General features: G+C 34.0%; 1 protein-coding gene and 1 long non-coding RNA gene across 2 annotated transcripts in view; both read right to left on the bottom strand.

The window, feature by feature from the left end:
- LOC147067166 (uncharacterized) overlaps positions 1–26099 on the bottom strand; it is a 124229-nt gene extending 98130 nt beyond the window's left edge. The window contains exon 1 of the mRNA XM_085954878.1: positions 25805–26099. Coding sequence (XP_085811004.1) covers positions 25805–25865 — 61 coding nt within the window. The 5' untranslated portion in view covers positions 25866–26099. The remainder of the gene's footprint in view (positions 1–25804) is intronic.
- LOC147067155 (uncharacterized) overlaps positions 1–26527 on the bottom strand; it is a 561518-nt gene that overhangs the window by 345397 nt on the left and 189594 nt on the right. The gene's annotated exons all lie outside the window — the stretch shown is intronic.

Below are 26527 nucleotides of genomic sequence, written 5' to 3'. Positions count from 1 at the left end.
TGTCTTGAAATTCTTTTTATTCATATCGAATATAATTCACCGCCACTTTCACAATATTTAAGCCCGATTGTGCATCTCAAATTAATGTTGCGAGCCTAAAATAAGATTTTTTCACAGAACCACATGCTTTCCGTCCACCAAACGCCACACACTTTCGGGCGTATACTATGGCGTAATGAACGAGAAATGCCCTACAAAATTGTGCTGAGTGTGAACTAGAGTATATACGACTAGAACCATCATATTTAAATATATGATCCCTTGAAATCGCAAGGTAAACAAGAACGGCAGGCAAGAGGAAGCAATGCTGACAACATACGTATAGTAAATAAATTTAATAGGCAAAGTATAAATTATGAAATATTATTTTTTTCTATATCTAGTTGACAATTCTATTATACATACGTTATTGAAAAAGGTTGCATTTCTCCCTATATTTTAGTACATACTTACCTAGTTCAATCTATATTTCATTAGAGTTCGCCATAGTAACAATAATAATTGTTGTGTCATATAGGACATAGGTCGTGGGGTGAATGACGTGTCAGTGGCCGGAATCTTCAGATGAAACCATCTCCAGGTGAGGTAAGATGGAGGAATGCGCGGTGGTATGCTGTGCCATGACATGGTAGGAATAGTTTGACGAAGTTATACCATCCGTTTTGAATGCAGATAACACGCCGTGGGTGACTCATACATTTTATTTATTAGTTGGCCATGCCGTACAAGTAATGAGTCATCTGATCATCAGTCCAACGGTTATCGGCAGTTGCCTTCGATTCAATGCTATAATGAAGGTTTGTTTACCTGTCAACGATATAATAATGGACAAATATTAACCAATATATTTAGTTAATTGTATTTGTTTTCTATTTCAACATGCATTGATTTACCTGTGCCATATATCAGGCACTTCCAACGCATCGATCGCGGGATGGATTTTGATCAAACCGCCCCATAGTAATTGAATCGTAAAAATGTAAGAAACGTGCATTCAGTTCTAATATAATATGACTTCATTGAGATTTTGAAACATTAACCAATCCCATTATTATTTCCTTCCACTTAAGTATGTGAATGTTTTCAATTTAACCACGATGAATCCCACGTGAATAACTTGTACTTGATTCGTATTTCATCACCCACGGTTTGTCGCAGGAGTAAGAGAAAGAGAAGACGTACATCTCCGCGCTTTAAAAATATGCGTAGTTTCCCCTTGCCGTAGCGCAGGAGGTTTTTTGTACAATAATAAAATAGTTTGACGAAGAGTGTCCAAACGAAGACCAAATTCATCAGTTACAGGACGAATGATAAATTGAGTATTTCGATATGATGTTGAAAGACAATTTTATAAGTGTTGTTGTTTAATTTGGAACACTGCAGTGCCCTCAGCCAAATATAACATGTTAATCCAACTCGAAGAATGAAAATGAAAGAGTGTGGAACACAGAACAGATTAATGAGTTCCCTGGTGTGGAAGATCACTGTCGGTTTTGATACTGCATAGTAAAGATGTGCTTTCGACTGAATTCGCCTAGCCTACATAGTTTTGGACATTTCATAAGTCAATTGAGGCTGATTATTGGTCGGCCTATTGGTATTAGGCGGAATGGTGCCGGTCCATTTGTATGGAGCAGATAACTCAGGCAAGTTAAAAATTAATGGAGGGACTCTGCGCGATTTTTTTCGTATGGGTGTCTTCATCAGCGCAGCGAAAAAAATAAAACCTCATTGAATAATAATATAAACCATATCACTTATCAGATCACAGTCACACAGCTATTAGGTTACCAATAAAACTATATAGTGTCGCCCGCCTCTTGTTCCATCACTGGACATATACTATTATACGAACATATTATAATATGTGAGTAAAATAAAATTAAGGTCCATCTCACGATGGCCGAGCGGCTTAAGCGTCGGTTTATAACGTCGTGGGTCCCAGGTTTAAATACTGGGTCTGGCAAATACACATATTATTGTTTTTCAATTTCTGATTGAGTTAGAGATAATAGGTTGAGCTGGTGGTGAAGTAGCTACCATCCATTTCTCATAACAACAAAAATCTCTGTGGAGGCCCATAATATGATATTATAAGGATCGGACATGGTATGAATAATTGAATATTTACAGTCAAAAGTATTGTTAATTGCTTGTTCAATCCAAAGTAAATACCTACAGTCGATTATGCTTAATTGGGACACAGGTTAATTGGGGCAGCCACTTATTTGGACCAAATATCAAGGATCGGAAACAAAACTAAGGAAATAACAGTAATTTACATCGCTTAATTGGGACCACAAACTGCGCCGAACAGTGGAAAATACGATTTTTTTTAAATATACCCTCAATGTAAGACAGATTCATAATTAAGAGGGACACGATGTATCGCGAAGAACCGATGGGTTTCGAGAACTAGACAAAATTACGAGATGTGCACTGAATAATAATAATGTCACTCGACAAATGGATAGCGATAGGCAATCGCAGGATCGGCAAATTATTGGTAAATTTGGCGGATTTAACATGGCTGCCGTCATCCAGCTGATAGATCGAGGCTGGTGGTGATGATGATGACGAATATATTTGACAGTAGGTTTTAGAAAGAATTCATTTATTGACCGCTAAATTAAATTATTCATTTAATTTATAAGGCTGTTTACTACTCGTACATGCGACGTGACGCTGATTCCGTTGATGACGCAAAATTGAATATTTTTCTCACGGTGGCAAAATCGGAGACCTTCGAATTGCGTGGTTCTAATATAACTTAAAATAATAAACTTCGAGTATGTACCGTCGTTCACAACTCAAAGCAGATATCAACTGCATCTGCCTATTGTTTTATTTTATTACTACCTATGCGGGCATATTTTGTTTATATTCATCGCAGGCGGCAATTCTCGATATTAGATGCAGATTAAAGATAATATGAGATAGTTCGTGTGTGGCGTGACGAGTCTATGTGATTGGTACATCATCATTCATCACATCTGGTGCTGGAGCCGTTCATAAACGATAAAAGCTATCGAAATGATTCCCAGCATTCCCATCCAGAGATGGAAGAAACCAACTATGTTCTACAATGTGATGTATTACGTGTGCATTAAAAATGTTTAATTGAACTACTTACTTATAAAACACCAAATTGCAATGACAAGGTTGGATTTTTTGACAGGAAAATATTAGGAAGGTACCTATTATATTAAAATGAAATTTATTTATCTATGTTACATGAATTAACTAAATATTAGCTACAAATTATAAATTCAATAATACATACAAATCAAAAAAAAAATACATGGAAGTACGTCGGATGAGCGAACGACACTATTTTTTAAGAATTTATAAAATAACATCCACCCAAACTCACCCCACACAAGTAAAATATTTATGAAGATAATTGTGTAAAAACATGTGCTTGGTACTTGAGACATTTTCAAATGCAATATTATTGTGTCTTTGAAATTAATAACAAAACAATAAAATAGGCCAGTTCATTTTGTAGACAGCGATATAATAATATTATACAAAACGGGCCAAAGTTATTCGAGTTTATTGCATTTCCAAGGTTGGTAATTTTGAAAATTTGAAAATATTATTGAACAGTTCTTACAACAATACGTATAATAATATGTTGATCAAGCAAAGAATCTAAAAAGTTAAACTAAATAAATTATAGACTTAATAAAAATCTCTCCAGAGCTCCACATGATCCACATAAGGAACGTCGTAGGCAGTAATGGTATTTTGTTAAATAAACTATAAAGCATGTTTTCTATGCTCACAAAAAATTTCATACTCTTAAACCGAAAAATAAAATTAATATGCGTTATCGTTATCGTTATTCACACAAAACAGTCAACTGCCGGTGCCAAATTTCTAATATCGTAAATGGAACGTCTCCGCTCTTTATATATAAAAGGAAAGCTAAAATAGTGTATTAATTCATAGTACAGCTTATTTGAAAAAAATTCCAAGTGTATTTTTGGAATTGTCAAATTCCACTGGATAGTAAAATTATTAAGTTTTTTCTCCTTGCTGATCAATTTGCCCAAATGGAGTTAGCTGGTTTGCAGATTAAAAAGTCGAAATGCACTTTTCAGTCGTTATTAAATAACTATATTGTAACGCAACAATAATACGACGGGTCGTGTTACAACCTGATTTACGTCAGCCTTTTATGATGAGAAGTGGAATCTCGTATGGAAAGATGCCAGCTGCTGTGTGACGTTAGATGATGGGAAACGGTCTGTCACAAGCGAGCAGTTTGTTTTTGTTACTTTTCTTTTCCTCTTTAATGAAATTAACTAGACAATAAAAAAACAAACATTAAGGATGCGCGTCAAGAACTGCTTATTATCTGTCTCCAAAAGACTGGATAGAATTAATAATTAAAATACAGAGAGGTTGGTTCAATGTAAGGAAGGCACCATTGGAAAACAGCAAGATTTTCAAATTAACTCACAATAAGACGGATATATTATACTTGCGTATAATTAATATTGCATCTATAAACGAATTGATTGATAGATTGATAGTAGCTAAATATCTATTCAAACAATACAAAATAAAAAGTTTCTATTAAAATTATTTTTTAATTGTTTACTATCAATTATTGGTGGAAAACCATTGAATTGATTAAAATAAAATACAATTGTGAATATATTATTATGTAGTATTTATTCTGCATAGGATCGGTTTCGCCCCCATTAATAGAAATCATATTATCCAATATTCAACGGGTCAGAAGACGACATAAATGCAATGAACACAACAAGACAAGATTGCAGGAACTAATGCATATGTTTTCAGTCAACACGTTAGACATTATATTATTTGAAATATGTACATACTTTTATATAAGCCCACAATTTTCAATAAAAATTAATAAAAGAATGCACTCGTTAGCTTACTGGGATTTCTCTCGGTCTCTTGACAGACTAATCCACCTAATTGATTGAATAAAATAACGAAAATATTATACGATACGAATCAAATTTACTACCGACATTTCTTTTTTTTTACACTGTAACGGCTTAATGGCGTAAAAGCTGAAATAGACGTCGTAAATTACAACTAGATCTATCTTAAAATCGCAGTTACTTAGTAATATGATACGCAGTTATTTTACTCAAACGCTAAAATAATGTTACTCAATTTTTAAAACTTTTTGCTGTCACTGTGTATACTATAGCATATAACTCAAGCACCTTTTCTACCTTCTTACGAGGGTGGGTCAATAAGTCCTTAGAAAAGCCGACAGGTGGCGCGACTAGTACTGTAAGCGGTTTGTTTTCATGCAGCGGCACTACCGATTCAGTATGCTGCGAAGTTTCAATCAGATTGGTCGGGTTGTTGTGTGTTTCTCGTACATTTAAAAAAAAAATTGCTTGTGGAAAATGGAAAAATGGAAAATGGAGAAAATTGAGTTTAGAGCTGTTATTAAACATTTTAATATAAAAGGGTTAACAGCAAAGGAAATAAAAAATGAGTTGGATTTAGTTCACGGCATATCTGCTCCTTCACTTGCAACTATTTATAACTGGTTAAATGAATTTAAACGTGGTCGTACATCAACAAAGGATGAACCACGCTCAGGACGTCCTGTAGAGGTGACTACACCAGAAATGATCAATAAAATCCACGATATGGTGTTAAGTGACCGAAGATTAAAGTTGAGTGAGATAATTGAGGTTACAGGGATCTCAAAAGGTAGCGTCATTTCTATTTTACATGACAAATTGGGCATGAAAAATATTTCTGCAAGATGGGTGCCGCGTTTGCTCACAGTCGACAATAAACGCAATAGGGTGGTGGCCTCTAAAGCCCTGTTGTCGCTCATGCAACGCAATCCGGATGAATTTTTTCGTCGCTTTCTGACTGTAGATGAAACATGGATACACCACTATACTCCCGAGACGAAAGAACAGTCAAAGCAGTGGATTGCGAAGGCAAACCATGTCCAAAGAAGGCGAAAACCGTAAAATCAGCTGGTAAGGTTATGGCTACTGTATTTTGGGATGCACGTGAAATTATTTTCGTTGACTATTTGGAAAAAGGAAAAACAATAACGGGATTATTATGCATCTTTATTGGACCAGCTAAAAAACAAAATTGAAGAAAAACGGCCTCATTTAAACAGGAAAAAAATCCTCTTTCATCAGGACAATGCCCGTGTTCACACATGTTTACGATCAATGGCTAAAATTGAAGAATTGAAGTTCGAATTGGTCGACCACCCACCGTATTCGCCAGATTTAGCCCCCAGTGACTTTTTCCTTTTCCCAAACTTAAAAAAATGGCTAAGTGGACAACGTTTTTTTTCAAATGAAGAAGTCATCGATCGGACAAATGCTTATTTTGAGGACCTTCCGAAAACTTATTTTTCTGACGGTTTAAAAAAAATTGAGAAACGTCTAACCAAGTGTATTGAGCTCCAAGGAGATTATGTTGAGAAATAAAAAAAAAATACAAAAATAAAAACTGTTTTAATGCTTTTTTCTAAGGAATTATTGACCCACCCTCGTACGTTCACGGTTGGGGTTGAAAAATAGGGATATGATCTGCTTCGATTAGGGGAGGTAAAGGAATAACTCAATCACGCAATTAAATTAATTAATTTATGCCAGTTCAAAAAACACACGTTTTTTGGAGCACCAATCTACAATATTCATAAATGATCTCTTGGACGAGGCGTGATCGCTGTCGTGGACCATCAGCTTCCGGAGAGTCTCGTTTGATGAAGATAACTTTACTCTGAACCACAGTTGTTAGGTGTGATGAGAGAGAGGGAGAGAGAGCTCTGAGCGGGATGGAGCTTATGAGCGTTTGGATTTCGCTGGTCTTTCAATGTTTGGTGTTAAATTTGTTACTGAGAGCAGCAGAGATTTCTTCAAATTTGAATCAGTTATTCGCGACCTTGTTTTGCTTTTAATCAATTTCATGGATGAAAATGCTTGTTCACATCTGTACGTCCATCCGAAGCGACATATAGAACTTTTTGAAAATTTTCTTAGCTCTGGGAAATGTTCACATGGCAATGGCAATGAACGCCAGAAATTAATTAAATTATCAGAAGCATTTTGATCTGGAAAAATCTCATCAAATTTCATTTTCAATAATGAATTTGTTTTTAAATCAATCAGTTCCATTTGCATGTTACTAGGAATCTGCATTAAATTTTGTTCACTGCGTGAAAATGGGTTTATAAATGCGAGCATGCAGTTTTCTTCTTTAGCAAAATCATGAAAACGACTTTCAAATGACCTTGCAATATCTTGATTTTTTCAATATATTTTGTCAAATTGCTATTATCCGCAGCACATTCATTCTGCTCTTTCAAGTGTGGAAATTGACTCAAATCCTCATTTTCTAACTGAGAGATGAACAGTTTTAATTTTATTTTATTCCTACAATATTGTAAACTGTCAAAAATGGGACGAACTGATGAGTAAGAAGACTGTATGACTTGAACTGAGAGCACTCAGGTATTTTAAATATGAAGATGGATTCAGTTATGGCGCCTACTTCAAAAGAATAAGTAGTCGCAAAGATGCAATGCGCCACGGTTTGGCCACCACTGCTATAGCCTCATTAGCCTCGTTGATTAAACCGAATGACAATTTTGAATTAACAATTAATCATCTCTTTTGCAATCGAGACATCCCAACCGCTCGATAGACTGATAGAGGATACGATACCGATATCCGTAAGTCAATACTATTGTAGTGAGAAGGCTTTACGTTATAGCAGGAGACTATCAGAAGACTAGGAGGCTTCGAAGATGTGATAACTGATAATAATATATGAGATGTACATATCGCCGCACCATAATGGTTTCATTGTCTCATAACGTTGTATTAATTGTTGTGGAAGTTGTAGTAACAGATTTCTGTTTTTACGAGAAATGGATGTCAACCTATTAGCTACATATTCTGACTCCAACCACATTATTGGGAAACAATATGTGTATTTGTCAGACCCAGGATTCGAGCTCGGGACGCATTACCCTCTGGGCCATTGTGGGACTGTCCGAATGTATTTTACTCATGCTGATTTCGATTCGCGATAAAGAAAAACTGACAGTAATTACTTAGCTGTTTTTGTGTTTTTGAATGTTTTTATACCTAAAAAAAATCTGATTCAATTAATGGTCCCTAAGTTTGTCTGCCATCTCAATTAAGTAACCTTCAATAAAATAAATATGACCTCCAAATTAAACAAGACAATGAAAATTATTTTAATAACGTCGAACTGCAATAATAGTACGTAGGTACATTTTTTATAAGTTATATTAACATTTCTGTACAGATTAGAACGCGAAGTCAACCGTTTATACTTTAAAATTTGAAAAGAACGATATCCACACAGATATTTCTTGATGCTGTATATTGTGCGGTTACAGTATTTGGCAGCGCTAATAAGGTTGATTTAATTATTTTGGTGTATTCTGTTTGTACTCGTATTATATACAATAATATAATATGTTAAGTATATATGTAATTAAAAATACTTCTCTGTTTTGTTTACCTGTTGTGCATACTTTAATACATAACTACTCAACCAGAATAATTCATCATTATTATTAATCTGAAAATTGTGTCTTGTTAATTTTCTAGGTGATTCCATTCCTCTCAATCTTATGCGTTGCGTTATCCTATGACCTAGCACAGGGGTCGGCAAACCGCGGCTCGCGAGCCACATGTGGCTCTTTGCCAAATTCCCAATTTTTACAAAAACTTTTGAAAAATTCACATTTTTTTATTTTTTGTCATTGATTTGTACACTTATTATATTATTTAATGACATTATCGCGAGCCTAATTTTTCCTCCGTGATGGTTGATGCAAAAAGGTATGATTGTTGTTGTTTTAAATCTGCCCATTGCAAAAGTCAACAAATCAAATTTTTCGCCATTTGATATTGACACGAGCACTTTTGAAATACAATTTTATTGGTGGATTTAACAAGCAAATAGTTATGGAACTCAAAATTTGTAGGTCTTGTCACCAAAATTGAGGTTTTGGAGAGAAAAAAATGTAATTAAATTTCACAACACAAGTGGCGCGCTCTAAAAGATGTACATACAATAGATACTACGATTTTTAATACATATTATGGAATAGCTTTCCGAACTAATATTCGAGTCTACATAATAATATGTATGTGAACAATCATTTTCAAACATGAACAATATAAATAGCATTTATAGAAGCCAAATAACCGTTGAGACTTTTTTTGAGTCGCGCCTGAAATTAAAAACTACAAGTTATATACCAAACATACACACTTTCCAAAGAAATGCAAGGAAGGTTCACATTCGTTTTAAGGAATGCGTAAAAAATTGTATGTAATTCATATTCTGTAAAAATTATATTTATAATGTCAACAATAAAAACATATAATATTTAGTATTTACGTTAGTTTTATTCGGGTTCACTTAATAAATAAAAAAATTGTAAAATGTATGTAATCAATTCATTTAAATAAATCATCTTTATAAAAATATACGTATGGCTCTCGAATTTTTTTTAACGTTGTGCCACTCATATTTGGCTCTTTTGGTTCAAGAGTTTGCCGACCCCTGACCTAGCACAGCGATACTCAACCTGCGGCCCTTTAAGCTTTTATGTGCGGCCCGAAACACATTTATTATCAGGAATTTCATATATCATGAGATTCGTTTCGACTTTGACGCACAGATAGTGACACCCGAAGAGGATTGTCATAATGGTCCACATCAGATCTGATATAAGAGTGTTGCTATTGCACACGATTAATTTAAAAAACACGCATAATTTTTAAAATCTCAAAAATGTTTTGTAAAAAAGGGGGGTTTTCATGATTTTTTTCGTCACACCAGTAGTGATGCGGCCCGCGTTACTTTACAAATATATGTATTTGGCCCGAAGAAAAAAAAGGTTGAGTATCATTGACCTAGCACCTCATCGATCTAGCAGCCTATGCGTCTACCTTTCTGACGTTTTCTACCACTCGGGTGTACCTACCGGCAGCGGCGATTTTCTTTGATACAGATGACGCAATAGAGTCGTCAGAAGATTTAAAAAGGGCCCCGAAACAGCTCAAACCAGTTATTGAATTATGCCAAAATATAAAAATATTACCAAAAGCATAAGAAAATTCCTGTAACTAGGGGCCTATAAAATCATCACTCAATTGATAAGTACGTACCTACTTGTACACAAAAAAAATGAAACACTAATATTATTATAGCATCACCCATCACTGTCGTAGGGGCCTCTAAGTCGGTCAGTGACTCGGGCACCCATGTCCCAAAACCCCCCATTGTTTACTGGACCAGACATTAATTGCTGAATAAATCTATTGCAACATAACTCATCTTAATAGTATATATTTTTGTATCATAAGAATAAGATAAGTAAGACTAATATACTGTTAGCCTCCGAATCCCTCGACTAGCTCTGATGATGGGAATGGAGGTCATCTAATAATTGGAGAGCAGTGTGGATGCCTTCAGGAAAGTAGAAGCACAAAAATGTCACATAAGTAATACACAATGGGCACTTGGGAATTCGTATACCTATTGTTCAAAAGCTCAGAGAATTTTTTATAAAACAATTATAAAATTATTTTATATATAAAGTTTAGACAATTATCACTCCCTTACATAAAGGGTTATCGTTCAATAATAAAAAAAAAAAAGTCACAAAAGGAACAAAATAGTTTTTACACAAATTAGAGTTCCAAGATAAAAAGTTAATATTGATGAAAGTTCACAAAAGAAACAAAATTATAAAATTCTCAGTCATTCTGAGTTGGTGAGAATACGTTTTCGCATTAATGCATTTTCTTTATATTATTTACTATTTATTACTTACTTGTACTTTTACCTGTCGTGTATTATGGCGCAATGGCCAATCACTGTTATGCCATAAAAAACAGAATAGATAAATAAATTAAATAAGCCATCAATGCGTACCTACTAATTATTTGGTAAAGCACATTACATATTATATTCTTTTCTAATCTGAGGCAAATTTTTAAAACTGGTGTATTTTTCTTGAATAAAAAGTTTTATTAAACAAATAAATAATTTAAAAAAACAACACACCAAGTATATAAATATTGTACTAACTATTAATAATTTAAATTGCATTGTACCAATATAAGAATAATTAATAACAATTATGACATTGCACTTTAAACTTTTAGATGAAAAAACATTTTAGTGTAACGGCACAATACATTCTTAATATCAATATACCTATTTATTGACGTTTTAGTCAATTAGCCGGTTAGACAAGAAAACCTCACGACACCCTGACACTCGGTGGAAGGTGGACTAACATGCCCAATCGAATTTTAAGAATCAGCATGCGTAATGTATGCGTGCATATCAATAAAGTACCAACTGTTCTGATAGTACCTTATAGTTATCGGCCCAATTAAAAATACCTATGCCATTAGGAAAAATACTTTTCCGAAGTAGATCGAATGTTATTACTTAATTACAAATGGACTTTGCACTATGCTTAAAAGAAAACACGGAAATTATGAACACAATAAATCATTGATGAAGCAATTAAGAAAAATCGTGGAAAATATCGTAGGCAGCTACGAGATATCTACTTTATTATTATTTATTACATTGAATGTACTTGTATATAATATATTATGTTTCAAGATAATACAATACTCTTATTAATAATTAATTAATTAATTATGTATCCACATAATTATTGGTAGTATTGGTAATTTTGGTAATTGGTAATAATTGGTAATTTTATTGTAAGCAATGATTTGATATTGTTTGTAATATAACTATTCCATAAATAATTGCCGTTCATTGACTAATTTAAGTATTTATTTATTTAAAAAAAAAAGACAAAACATTATGCACACAACAAATCAGAATTCAGGATGTTCACAATATGAGATTTAAATTGAAAACAAGCTGGTGATAATCAAACAAGTTAAATAAAAATACACACCTTTCTAATATAACAAATATTACCCTCACAAGAGAGAAGAAAAAAAGATAAAAAACATAAACAATGTTATAAAAAAAAAATCAAAATCAAAATACACAGCACATCACTGAAAATGTCTGTCTTGTAAGAGCGCGTTGACTAGTCTTGCACCCAGTGGCGGCCGGTGATCATAAAATTAGGGAGTGCATGCAAAGACATGCATTTTCCTTTTTGTGGTATTGAAAAAATCGGCAATAGCCTTCAGAGTGGAGGTAGGCTTATGCTTAAATATATAATACATCTTGGGGGGGGGGGGGGGGGTTGAGAAACGAAACGACGCTCACATTCGCCGACAGCATTTATTTATTGTCAAAGTTATAAAGTCCAAGCTTCTGGATATGATAGGTATGATGCAAAAGGCATACAAACTCTTTTCGATTTTTATTGTAATACATTTCATATGTGCCAACGTAGTTTCCACGTTTGACACTCCTAACTTCCATAAATTATAACTGATGCAAGTATTTTAGACAATATGTCATTGGTAAAAAGCCGTAAACTCCTCATTTGTGTAGCTCCGATAGGTAGTACGCGGGTTATGGTCGGTTGAAGTTCATATACTGACGCAATTCGGGCATATCTTATACTCCCCTTTCGGTTATTTGCATCCCACATTCTCCGCATATACCTACGCGCTGTATCATTTTGATAAATACTATGGATCGGTGATTTTTCAACGAGATATAGTTACTATCTGTTAAAAAATTGCTAATACTTTGTACACCTCAACTCCAGAATTGCACTCCAAATGGGACTGATTTGAAAGACGTATTCAAAATGAAAAATACTTCGGTAACACGAATATTGTATTTGATAGAATAATTTATATTTCTTTTCTTCAATAATTGACATTGGAAAATTGCTTTGTTCATCTTCTTAAAAAATATTTTATCCTCTTTTACGTTCAAAATAACGCTCATACTCCACATACACTATTGAAATACCTAATATTGTAGAAATTGTTACAATGTAACGCTTTTGTTAAATAACTACTTCTCTTAGAGTAGTATAAGTAGGTACGTAAAAAATTGTAGTATGTATATTATATTATGTAAAGGTTATTAATAGTTTATCAATTACTTACTTACAAGTTTACTTTGCTCTAGGCATAATAAAATTATTTAATTTTTAAAGGTACAATAATTATAAAATTGGTATTTGTATGTTGAGATTGCTACACCTAACTTAATGAACACAATATCACTCTAATCGATATTTTGATCGATTCAATATTATATGGCAAACAACGTAGCATTTACCTCATAACGTACGAAATAATAATATAATAATTTGAAATATTACGCGGGAATCTTGTACCGACTTCAAAAGCGTTTGTGAGTTGTTATTATTCGCGCCAGTCAAACACAGCATTGTCGTGAAATGTCGTCTGCGCTCGTAAGCTCAGATTGGGAGGCACAGTGTCCCAAGTGAGGTAAATATTGCACGTTCGGAAATAAAAAAAAGATCACAACTGAGCCCACATTATCGGCAGCGTGAAAAAAAAATCATCGCCAGGCGGTTCGATTTCTCTCCTGCACAATTAATACTACGAAGGACGTACCTACGCATACATGCAGGCCGCCAGAAATTACGCGCATTTTATGCGTGCAGACGGGCGACAAATTAAAGATATTTTACAATAATTAATTCATACAATATGTAGGTATTTGAATACGTACTTATTATTACATAGTTACGTAATAATTTGGGAGATCAGTGCACCTTTGCTCCTATACAAGAGCCGTCCCTGCTTGCACCCCTCGCTAATGGTGCCTAATAAGCTTGACACGAGGAAACAGTTCTAACCCAGAATAGGTCATTGCTGCGACCACGCAGGTAATTGACAGGTGCATATAAATTAAATTCTTTAGGATGCCAGAATTGGAAACCATCCCTCGAGCAGGCAAAATGTCTCAAGAGCAGAAGTGAGTGAAAAGCGGGCATGCCTTGTAGAAAGGCAGTCGATAAATAATAATCATTTGACTTTTTTTAAATATTATATACGTATAATATAATACTCATGTACTTATATATTTTCAAATACTTAACCACAGAAACACGTACAATTAAGTATTGTAGTTTCACCAAAATATAATTTCCATTATAAGATCAAATTTCTACATACCTACAAAAAAACATGTATACATAAATCGTATTACATTAGTGTAACGCCAAATAATAAGGGGCTGCACTGTCCACACATTGTTGAACAAACACTGAACAACAAACAGCATATAAGTAAAATCTCATCCGATAATAATATTATGAAATACAAATTCGTATGTTGAATCGACGACGTTCACAAGAGTACTGGAAAAAGTACAGAAAAAACGAAATAAGATAGAAAATTAGTTTGTATTAAAACATTATGGTTCAATAAAATTATATTTATTTTTAAAGAGCTAGAGACGTGGTTGATTTTTTTAAAATAATGCTAGACATTGCTTAATTTCAAGTGCGATGCGATAATAATGTTCGCAGTAAACGAAGATTGCATATTTCGTTTGTTAACGCATTACCATTTTTTTTAAATACTAAATAATCATCATTTTCTACAAATAGTTTACCATATTGTATAAGTAATAACCACAGTTTGTGCCGCTATCTGAATATAGTGGGCCTTGAGGTCGTACACCACGATTTTTGAACATCTGAGTCTCATTCTGAGTTAAGGGGGATATTGTGACATCTGGGGCTTGCATCAATTTAAAAAGCCATGCGCGGGATGGATTTCAATAAAAAAGATATCCTCTTACAGTATCATTAACCATTATTAATTCATTATTTTTATACCGAATGAGTATGCGTGAATTCATAAATTATGTAATACACTTTACTACGGCTTTGTAGTTCATTTCATCACAATACGCAATGATGCATTCAGACCTAATACCTATTTCCCTTGTGCAGTGACGTCCTGAGACAAAATGCCGCCCCTAGGCAGCGAAAAAAGGCCGCCCCATTTTTATACAGTATTTTTCATTATCCTTTCATGACTAAAATTTCTAAGAGATGTGTTGTATAGATACATTACCGACAAAATATATAATACCTACTAAATTTAAATGCTATCTCTGCTTCAATAGAAATATTGTGAGTCCACGGTTTCAGATACATTTAAAAATACACCTGGCAACTTCCAAAATTCGCGAGTGAATGGCAAAAATATTTGGACGAATTTTAAATTAGGAAAGTATGTACCTACCTATAATTCAAAAATCTGCACGTGTCATTGCTGGTCATCAAGAACGTGAACAACGGAAGTAAACTAGACATCACGAACCCGACAAAAAATATATTCCTGTTAAACCGTGTAGGTCTGTTAATTAATATATGTATAATGTTTCCAACCAGTGAGCTGATTTTTTAATGGAAAGATATTTCCGTTATTACTAAGTTTAGGTAGCTATTTCTATATGTGCCTAATGATTCTCCTCGATTTGCCGCTCTTCGACTAACTGCCGCCCCCAAGCGACGCTCAATCTGCCTACCCCCACGGGACGTCACCGCCCTTGTGCGTTCAACCCACATGAAAAATGTAGTCGGATTCAACAAGGACTGCGTACATGCCAAATAATGTGTAAATACGTAGTTTTTGCGTTGTAACAAGGGCTGTCATATCGAAATATTTTATAAAAAATACAATATTTTCTTGAAAAACAAAAAAGATGACAATTCTTATAATAAATACAAAAATTGAGGCAAGAAACAATTATTAGGTGCCCCAAATATGTTCCCAGGCCTAGGGCCCTTCCAAGTGTAAATCCACCCTGCGCATGGGGAGTAATATCTGTTGGAAGACCAAAAAGATGCCGGGGAGATAATTTAGGGAAGGATGCCATAGGCCTGCTGCTAAGGAACAACTGGATGGGAACAGTGGAGGAATAATTATTGCGAAGGTCGAAAATTGATGAGGTCAAGGCGCGATTTGTGCTGTGGCGACACTGAAGAAGAAGAAAGGGCACTGAAATCATAATTAGTGATATTCTCATAACCCTTTTTTATTTTTTAAGTCATATTCAATAGACTGGAAAGAGATCAAAAATTAAAAAAATACTTAGTATGTAAGACGTAAGTTAATACGTTTGTCTGGCCTGTGGGACAGAAATTTCATGTCGCTATAATTACGTGCCTACATAGGAAGCTACGGTGGCATGCACAATACTGTGGCAAATAACTACTCAAATCCGCAGATTCTCAATGCACATACAGTCTACAGATCAAGCGACATATTAATGTGCAAAAATATAGGAACATGGGTTCATTTAAAAATCTGAGTTTGCATTCTGAAAAGAAAAACGTAGCTTGATCTATAAATGCATAAAGTCATGCTATTTCGCAACAATTGAAATATTAAACGATGTCCAAAACAAACAATATTTCTTGATAAACATTTTATTCAAGATTGTTTTCTAATATGTTTCTGAATTATGTAAGTAGGTACATTGAACAAATTATTTTAATTAAAAAATATTAACAAGTCTAAGCACGTTAAAACTAAAATTTGAAGAGATCCTGACGCCATTTAGGTATTAAAATACTTATTGTTAAAACTTTAATTCAAAAAAGATGGTTGTCAATCAAACCATCAGAAGTCACCATTTTGAACGATATTCCAATGTTATATGCCTAGTCTTGTTGAACATACATTTGTCCGTAAACAAATAAATATTGTATAAAAACTGTTTACGAAATAAATATAGGTATATAAGGTATAACGTTCCATGTTTTTTGTATTGCGCCGCTAATGGAAAACCTGTGTAAATATACTGGCAAACAAGCAAGTGTGGACATATTTGGGAGGAAAATTGTACAGTTTCATCGGAAGTAGCGACCTATGATCGTGTAGTTTTATTTTTATTAAAGCGCGTAAGCGTACTGGGTGTTTTTTGGACTGCTTATACATGAATTTGTTATCGTTTTATCAATGTGTGCACGTGCATTTGTACAACAGAAAAGTTTACAAACATTATATAACAATATAATTTGTTTACGGACACATTATCTTGGTGAGGAACAAGCATTATTACAACAGTGAGCAGCAGCTCGACAATCCATAAAATCTTGAGCAAAGAAGTAGGTACAAAACCTTTGGTAATAGGGTAAATACAATGTTTAACGTAGCCTATTCTAAAACACTACATTATTTTGAAATTTTAGATTAGATATAGGTACCGTAGTTATTATTGAAGTCGCAAGAGTTCTATTTGCAAGGGACATTTTTGTAGCAACAAAGAATGGAAGAATAAATCGGTATTATGTTGTCAATATTGAACGTAATCGCCTACTACGCACTGCTAATTTTGTTTCTGTCAAAATTTGAATTTAAACGTTGTTCAGCAAAGTATTGATGGACTTCTTATTTTTTTTTGTTAGTCCCATTTGTTTTGGACAATGTGGAAGTATGTAAAGTGCAGGTAAGTACTATTTTAATATTTTTTTATAATTAATAAATAGGTAAGTACATTAAAATTCCCTATGTGGTCAGGTAGTGCATTATAAAATGAGGCGGAAAATTAAAGGAGAGGAATGCAACTTATACCTATAACTAACTACTAAGGAGTAGATTCCGTATTGGTGATTTTTTTTTCGACTACGGCGATATAATACCTGTTGGTTGATTATTTTACGTACGTAGGTGGCATTTGATTGAAGTTTGTAACTTTTTCTTCCAAACCAGCTGGTAGGGTTTACGAGAGATTTTACAAAATTCTTCAAGCATTTCATTGCAGCGACAGAAGAAATTTTTGACATAGCGAAGTATGTATCAAAAATTAAATTAATTGAGTGAAAAATTGACGCGGAAATTATTATAGTTGAAGAATCTCGAGCAAGTTACATTTAGCGACGAGAAATGCTCAAAGACAAGACCGCTCGTCAAAGAAATAAGTACCTACACCGCTGAGCTGCTTTGTGGTGTGGTGTGGCATGAAACTAGTGGAGCCAGCCAGCTACCTACACAAACCGCATAGCCAAGCCATAGACAAGCGATACTCTGAATCAAGTTTCCCGCGATGGAAATCATTGCAAACCAGTTTCAAATGCTGCGCGGCGGAGGAATCTCCAAGACATCGGTTACATGGTGACTGGTGACTGCGTACTTTTTAACAAAGACGTCGCCACGCTATGGTTAATCATAATAATTCCACGACGCTCAGTTGACAATGCACATAACAATTTACAATACACACGGTGTCATTAACTCGAAGAAGAGGTTACATATTGTAATCCGTACGAAAACACTTGTACTAAAACACAATATTTGAAATTAAAAAAAATATACGTGTGCCTTCCTTTGTTGGAGGCGCCCCATTTTTTCTGACAGGTCTTCAATGCTGCAATGAAAATTGGTAAAGTAACATCCGATAGGCGGTATATCACCCATCAACTATCTTCATCGTGCGACTCGACATGAATATTATTTGGTCATTTCCGAACATTTCGTCAGCGGTTATCCGGCAGAAGAGTGTGATGTGTCAAAATCAATTTTATCGGGTATCTCATTGGGTATCTCAAATTATATTGGCAGATTCTCAGGTCGGCCGTCTGCCACGATCGCCCCCGATCACATCGAAAGTCACATTTAAGTCGTTCCCTCACAATCATATTTATAATGAAAACACAGATAACCTTCTACTAGAACTTAACTTCTGCCTACCTCAATCGCAGACCCTCAGGGTATGAATTCGAGCTTCATCAAAACTGGCGGTTGCCAGTGTAATTAACTCCGGACCCCCAATAAAAATCGTTCCGGGAATGTTTCATCGTATTAAGTCGTGACCGAATTCCTATTTTTTGGGCACGATTCACCCGAAGATTACCGAGAAGGTTCGAAAATATCCAAAGTACCCAATCATCCGAGTATGAGCGCACATGGCATGTCCTGTAAATATTTTTTGCTTTACTTGTAGATGGTTAACACTAGCAACTGAGCGTATATTATGAACCAATCAAATCAAACGTCAACACAATCGAGTTGGTAACTGAATCGTTCTGTGTAATTGCTATTTGAAGTCGACGATTGCTCGCGGTGATCGCTGAATCTGATAGGGTCTGCGGGTGTAATTAGGCTTTTACATAGGAGCCTCAGGAAAAATGAGCAAGTAGATTAATAAAAATAAAATAAAAATGGCATCTTGCGTGTGTTATGTGTGGGTGTGTAATATTATTTCGGGATTCGTTTATCTGAAAATAACAGCTGGATATTAAATTATTTGAACATCCTTGTCAATATATTTAGATAATCTGCATAATTCAATCAAATAAAAATTGACACTGCAAACATAAATAAGTACCAACACCAACCCACTATTGTAGCTGTCACGTGGCCCGTCCTACTAAATCAAGACATTGTTGATATGATAAAATTGTACCAAGATAATATTGAGATTTTGACAATGGCAAGCTCACGTTGCGGATGACAGCTATTTGACAGGCAAGGATAAAAATTTACACACCAAAGAATTTGGACTATCTCAGAACGTTTTCTTGAACGTCTTCGGTGAATGTTTATTATTTCATTTATTGGGTAATATCAGACATAGAGCAGTGACCTATTGTGTATTGCAATCCCGGACAGAATTATTTCCATGATTTTAGACAGTTTTCTCGATCCCGAGATTAGTTAAAGCATGTGAAATTTTAATCAATTTCTTTTACAATGTTTGTACCAAAGTTGACACCTAATTTAATCCATACATTTTTTCTTCACAATAATTAAGTAGACAATGTTTTAATATAATTGAGTGGATAGAGAAGAAGTTATTTAAAAAAAATGCTGATCTCTCCATGCTGACAAACTGATTCAAATTTTTTCCAGAACATCAGCTATCTTCAAGCTACACTCTCTATAATTATAATGACAAGTAAAAATGACTTTTTACATAAAATGTAAAAAAACAATGCTCATTAGAACTGCCTCGTATACCAACTTAGGTATTTTAAAATAAAGTCTACAATATTTAGCCATACCTACATATTATTAAATTATAATTAGCTGTAGGTACTTACAGTTTATCGATTCGTCACCTCAAAACGATATTTTTAATCCCGAAATACTAGTATTAATTCTAGAACAAGAAAAAATCGAGCTGGAGTCCTGGGAATACTAAAATTATGTACACTATATATTTATATTTTTTTGTTTATTCGTACAATAGGCGTCCTCAGATTTAAACCAACATTTTAAAAAATAAGTACTCTTGCACTACTCTCCCATATTTACTAAACTTATCTATTTACCTTATCGCATTTCTACAGCGAGAATAATATATGAAAGTACATACTTATCTAATCCACAAAATTTCTTTCTCAGAATTGTATTTCCGAAAATAGACATACATATTATATGCCACGATAAAGGAAGTCCATAAAACGTGACAGTGCAATAGACAATTAATGCACTATTTGAATCATTCATATAAGAATTATTAATAATTTTACGATACATTTTTACTCTAAAGAGTAAACTCTGCGCTTGTTAAAAGAACGGCGTATCTGCTACTCAGCTACTCTGAAAGAAACCAGTAATCTATTTTTATTAAAACCAAGTAAGTTCTAGTGAAATTAATTAAATGTGTAAATCAGGGACATCCGGCCATCAGAGAAACCGAAAAGATTTGTAACACTTACTTGTAAATGTAAACTATAAATATTAAAAGTTGTTTAATAATATGGTAATACTATCATGTAGTGAATAATCCAGACCAATGGGGAGGTTTGAATTTTGTCATTGTGTTCATTTTGGACTCATCCACCCGTAATTGTTTTACGAAATGTCAAAAACTGCGTAAGTACGCACTTACCTCATAGTAAATCAATGGTTGAAAAAATCAGAAGTACATCAATGTCCATCCATGTTTTTATCTATTACTAACTGTCTATTTCTAATAGTAAAATTGGAGTGATTGTTCGTGTGTTCGGTTATAACTCAAAATCTAGGTACTGGACTTATTTTGATGTAACGTGCACAGCTTATGGACCACTTTGTTCATACCAGCGTAGTAGACTTTCATACATATTCTCGATATCTCAAATGTAATTTCTCTAATATAAAACAGTTATAACAAACAAATATGACCATATAAAAATAACATTTTAATAACGTGGATTGGAACGCCAGTGGATATTTAAGTAGGTATGTCATTTCATTATTTAATACTGCAGCAACTATAAAATGAACAAAATGTTTTTTTTTAAATATCCCTGAATTAAATAAAATACACGTGTATCGGGAGCGTGCGGTGACTTGAAGGTGCAGAACATCACACTGCCCTTGCAACTGGTAGAGGAGACCGCCAAATATCCTGACTTGAGGGTCCTTGTCAGGATGTGGGGGCCATAATTATTATGTAGTAATTTATTAAATATTTTTTTGGATGCTCCGCACTACCGCATCTGTGAAACGCACGCCAGTGATATATTATATTATAAGACGGTAGGTACTTCAGTGAAACGGAAAATAATTTTCAAATATAGGTGCGACGAAATTTCGGACTAGCTGGCAATCGGATAGCGAAAGTCGAGCTGTAAACATGTCAATTTGTTTTGTCATGGCGACGGGGGCATTCATTCTTAAATCTTGTAAAGATGACTAAAAAACGTTACCCATTTAGGTACTTGAAAAAGAAAACATGTCAATGAATATAAAAATAATATAAAAAGTAATATAATGAATATAACAAAGTAATAGAACAATTAACAACATTAAATGGACGCATGTTGACTTTTTATGACAAATTATGTTTTGTTCTGCAAGCGTCATTTGCACAATCTTCGCGTCGCGTAGTCACGATCGTTTTAGACCGTGCCCCAGCTGAAGTATAGCCATAATATCTGCGGCCAATTTTCAATGAATGAGACCCGTACTCACTATAAATAATATATCTACTATCGGCATCGGATCATAATTAAATTTTGTGTGTGAAAAATGTTGTAGGGGACCTAACTAAAAGGGGGTTTTTTGGACAAGATTATTCCGATAGAATATTTGCAAGTAACAGATACATGTTTTCTTTATCAAATCGGTTCATTTCTATTCGATATGGCATCCCTAGAAACCACATATTATAAGTATACTTAAATAATGAATCAGAAAAGTAACGCTTGTGTAAATGTGTTCAAACGTGATTACTAATTAGATAAGAAACAAGGACTATCTATGATAAGATAATGATGACATTCACCACTGCAAAAAAAAAATGCATGGAATACAATTATTGTCCAATATACAGGTATAAGATAGGTGCATATTATAGTTTCTACATACTTATTAGTTCAAACACAAAAAAATAATAAACTGTTTTTCTTGTAATCCTGTCATTGGTCTACTTTTGTTCGTATATATTCTCAAGTATATACAGAGGGCCAGATGCAGAGATGTTAATCTAAATATATTTACTTAAATTGTAATGTATAATAAAATTGATTATTTCAACACCTTGCATTTCACAATTATACCATTAATTCTAGTAGTATCGCAAGTTACTAAACGACCATGTCAGCCGCCTAACGTTAACTAGTAGAGCATATTCTGATGCCTAGCATTTAATGTAAATGCCAGGGAACTCAGAAATAATGGAAACTGAAATACCTAACGGGTGTGGAGTAACAGGCAACCGATCACGAGTGTGGAAGAATAAGGAATAAACTTTCACACGTGTCAAGAACACTGTTGCCCTTCGTTCTGAAAACTGCTCTCGGTTTATACACTGACGCTCATTCAATATTGGTGTATTTTAAGCTTGGAACACACACTATTCCACCTCTATGTGTGGTTCATTTTCGTAGGACACTCACACATTCAAAGCCCTGCGACAAAATGTAGAGTATTGGGGTATAGCCTATCGGAACTCTATTTTTAATCTGTTCTGTGGTAAATGCACACAAAGTATAAAAATTACACTGAGTTCGTTAAGAGCATACATAAGTGAAACGGCAAATAATTTTCAACAGTAGGTGGAACGAAATTTCGCAGTCGTCGCCAATCGGAGACTGACAGTCGAGGTGTGAGCACGTCAATTTGTTTTGTGATGGCGTCGGAGGAATATATTCTTAAATCGTGTAAAGATGACTAAAAATCGTTCAGCATGTACCTACTTGAAAAAGAAAACATGTCAATGAATATACTATTATTATTACGAATATAATAATAAACATAACATTAAAAGGACGCATGTTGAATTTTAATGACAAATTATATTTCGTTCGGCTCGCGTCATTTGCACAATCCGCGCATCGCCTAGTCACGATATTTTTAGCTGAAGTAGCCTTAATAAGCCCAGCAAGCATTTTCTTATAGTAAATACGTCGAAGAATGAATAAGATTTTATTGTCGTGTAAAATAATAATAAAGGTTACTTACTCATTATGACTGATTTATGAGATAAAACAAAACATATAGGTATGTACTGAAACGTTGTTTACCGTGACAGTAAATTCTCACGATCGACGGTGCCTTTTTTGGCGGGATTCAAATAGCTTTCTGCTTTCGTGTGTAATCAAATTAGTGTTATTATTAGACATATTTGGTCAAGTCAATTTAAACCTAGTTGAGGTCAAACAGTAAGTTCACAATGTGCGAGTCCATCGACTCCGTAACGTATCTCAAGAGAGCTGCATCAAACGAATTGTGTTATGGAAGAAGTGGCGCTGATGACCGTAGGCGTTTTTACTTCGCCTTGGTGCTGTGTGGCAACATACTGGCAACGAGTTTTCCGCCCACAATGCAATAACAAACTGTATAAGGAATATTCAGGTGATTACTGGAAGACATAAAATTTTACAATGGCGCTTTCTATTTAAAAAAAAAAATACCTAAGATTCAACCACATAACCAATCGTAATAAGTTCTGCACACAGAACAGAATTATTTCTGAGTTCCCTGGTTCTGCAATATCCGACAATGAATGTAAGAGCCAATTCACACAAACTGCAGTGGGTACCACGAATTTGCAGCACCGTGTGGTTGGGTCTAAATGTTAACGTAAATAGCTGGCTGTTGTTTCAAGAATTATGGAAAATATAATCTCGTTATAGGAAGAATTTTGAAACAACACGCTTACTAATATGATATCGTGCTATTGAAACCAAGTTATTTTTGTTAATTCTACTTTAACCCATTAACGTTGATTAGTATCTGATTTGGGTTATAAACCCAGCTTCGGAATGGTCGAAAATAACTCACTAAAGCGTAGGTAGGTACCTAAATGTTATATTAAAATATTACAAGGTATTGTGTATAAATAATATTGTAATGTATGTACTGATTTTGACCATTTGCGCTTATTGAAATGGACAAATTAATATTTGGACTAAGTACCTACTAGGTATATTATGTAATAGTATATTGGCATTCTATTTTAGAAGGTTTTTCTTTAAAATCTTTAGTCTAGATGCCAACATCCAGTTTGCAGACTGGCTCAGTTTTTTCCCATCCGATTCGTATCATCAGTTCAAGTGACACACTATCTTGTGAAGAAAAACAATTAATCGGTCATGATTTTTGACAATAGCAGGCATCACAATCATGTTTTTTCAAAGAATATTTATCAAAAGTTTACAAGCGTGTGCTAAGAAGCTACGCGATCAATATTATTGCAGATTTACATCATAAAAATACAATGAATGCACATGTAGGCACCAGAATGCAAGTAGTACTGGTTATTAATAATATGTCTCTCTACATACCTCATACCTATATTATTATTTGTAATTCTTTTAATCGCGATTTAAAAAAACGTTTTTTTACTTAGGTATATAAATTTTTGACAATTGACCTTCCATCGACGAAAATGTTGACAGTAAACAACATTACATTAATAATTAGTTTTTCATAAAAAAATCACAATACTGCTCAAACAAATTGATATTTATTATTCATTGATATTATAATGCCGAATATATAGAACTAACGACAGTAATGCAGTGTTGAGAAGGTGTGCATTTAATATTGTGTCCGGAAAATTGTACATATGCAGTTGGCCGTATCACAGATCACCGTGAGATGTTGTATCGGGAACTCCTAGCCGTATAGCATTGAGATCAAATCGATGTCGAAAGAGAACACTTAAAATAAGTTATAAAAACCACTACGACACAATACGAAAGACAGAAGAAAAATAGATAGGTAATAAGAAATACAATCATATTATCGTATGTAATTACTTAAGTAGATACATAAAATTATGAATAATACAAAAGCAGATTAGCAAGTAGGTGAAGTAGGTGCTCGTAGGTATCAAGTACCTATTAAATATCAAATTAACGTTCGAATTAAATCTAAAAAAAAAAAATAATGGTCAATTTATTTGATCTCAATTCTATACACCCATCTCTTTCCGGTACGACAGCTCACTGTGAGGTCTGTGATACGGCGAATGTAATACATCTACGAATAATTTACATGTACTTAACCATTTAATATTTTTATAAAATAGTTAAGTTACCTATAAATGTATTTTATAAGTTCGTCGAGTATAGGTAGGTACCTACTTACTATTATTATAAAAAATAACACTAATATCATTTTGTTAAGTATCTATTAAATAATATTATGAATAGGTAACTGGACAAGGTTTTATTATATAAATAAAATATAAATACATACTACAGTTTTTACTGCATATTATTCCGGGTGAATGGCCCATCGCACAATACACAATACAACAAAGTTAATAAGATAACATTTACGATCGCAACTGAAAAAATGTCAATATATGCATAATACTATATTGGAACGGCAATATAATATTATCGAGTAAAAAATGCACAATATTTTGGAGTATGACGTACCGAAAAAATCTTCCCATGTCAGAGAATGATCTGAATCTGCATTCGATGAACCATCCATCATTGCACAGGTCGAACATTAATAATGAATTAAAAACAATATAACACCAACGTGCGTCCAGTGAGTAATTTACGGCGCTTTGGCATTGCTCCAAGACGCAGTGTTTTAATTGATACACTTTCGTCAGAGTTTTGTAACCTAAACATCCACAAAAACTTTTCAATAACTCAATTCAACAAAGTTTTTATTTGACACATTCAAACAACGACTAAACCTCACGATACTACGATAATAACTGAACCAATGCTGCCAATCTTCCGCAACGAGCTGTCATTTTTGTTTAGAAAACATTCGTAGGTGGACTTCATTCTAGTGTTGCTATTCAAAATAAATACTTATTACTTATTACAATTATTATTATTGGTTTGAGTATGCACACATGAGATTTTCATAATTTGATTGGTATAATATTAAACTTAATCTTCGGCGAATAACTGTGAACAATTCAGATCTCGTGGCATCATTGTAAACTCCAAAGCTGTGTGCAATTGGTTTAAACTAGAATGCTGTGCGAGAATGAATTAATAAATTAATACCATGAACACGGGTTTAATCATAAAGTAAAGTTTATGGGTACCTACCTAACACCCTATCCGCATGCTTTCCAAACTGTCAAGCAGCTATTCTAGACAAGAATTCCCAAAACCAAATAGGATAAGATAACT

The sequence above is a fragment of the Rhyacophila brunnea genome, unplaced genomic scaffold (assembly GCF_057557595.1).
Source record: "Rhyacophila brunnea isolate RB1 unplaced genomic scaffold, BYU_Rbru_1.0 scaffold_4, whole genome shotgun sequence".
Lineage (NCBI taxonomy): Eukaryota > Metazoa > Arthropoda > Insecta > Trichoptera > Rhyacophilidae > Rhyacophila > Rhyacophila brunnea.
The sequence above is the reverse complement of the archived record's forward strand: the minus strand, read 5'-3'. Positions and strand labels throughout refer to the sequence as shown.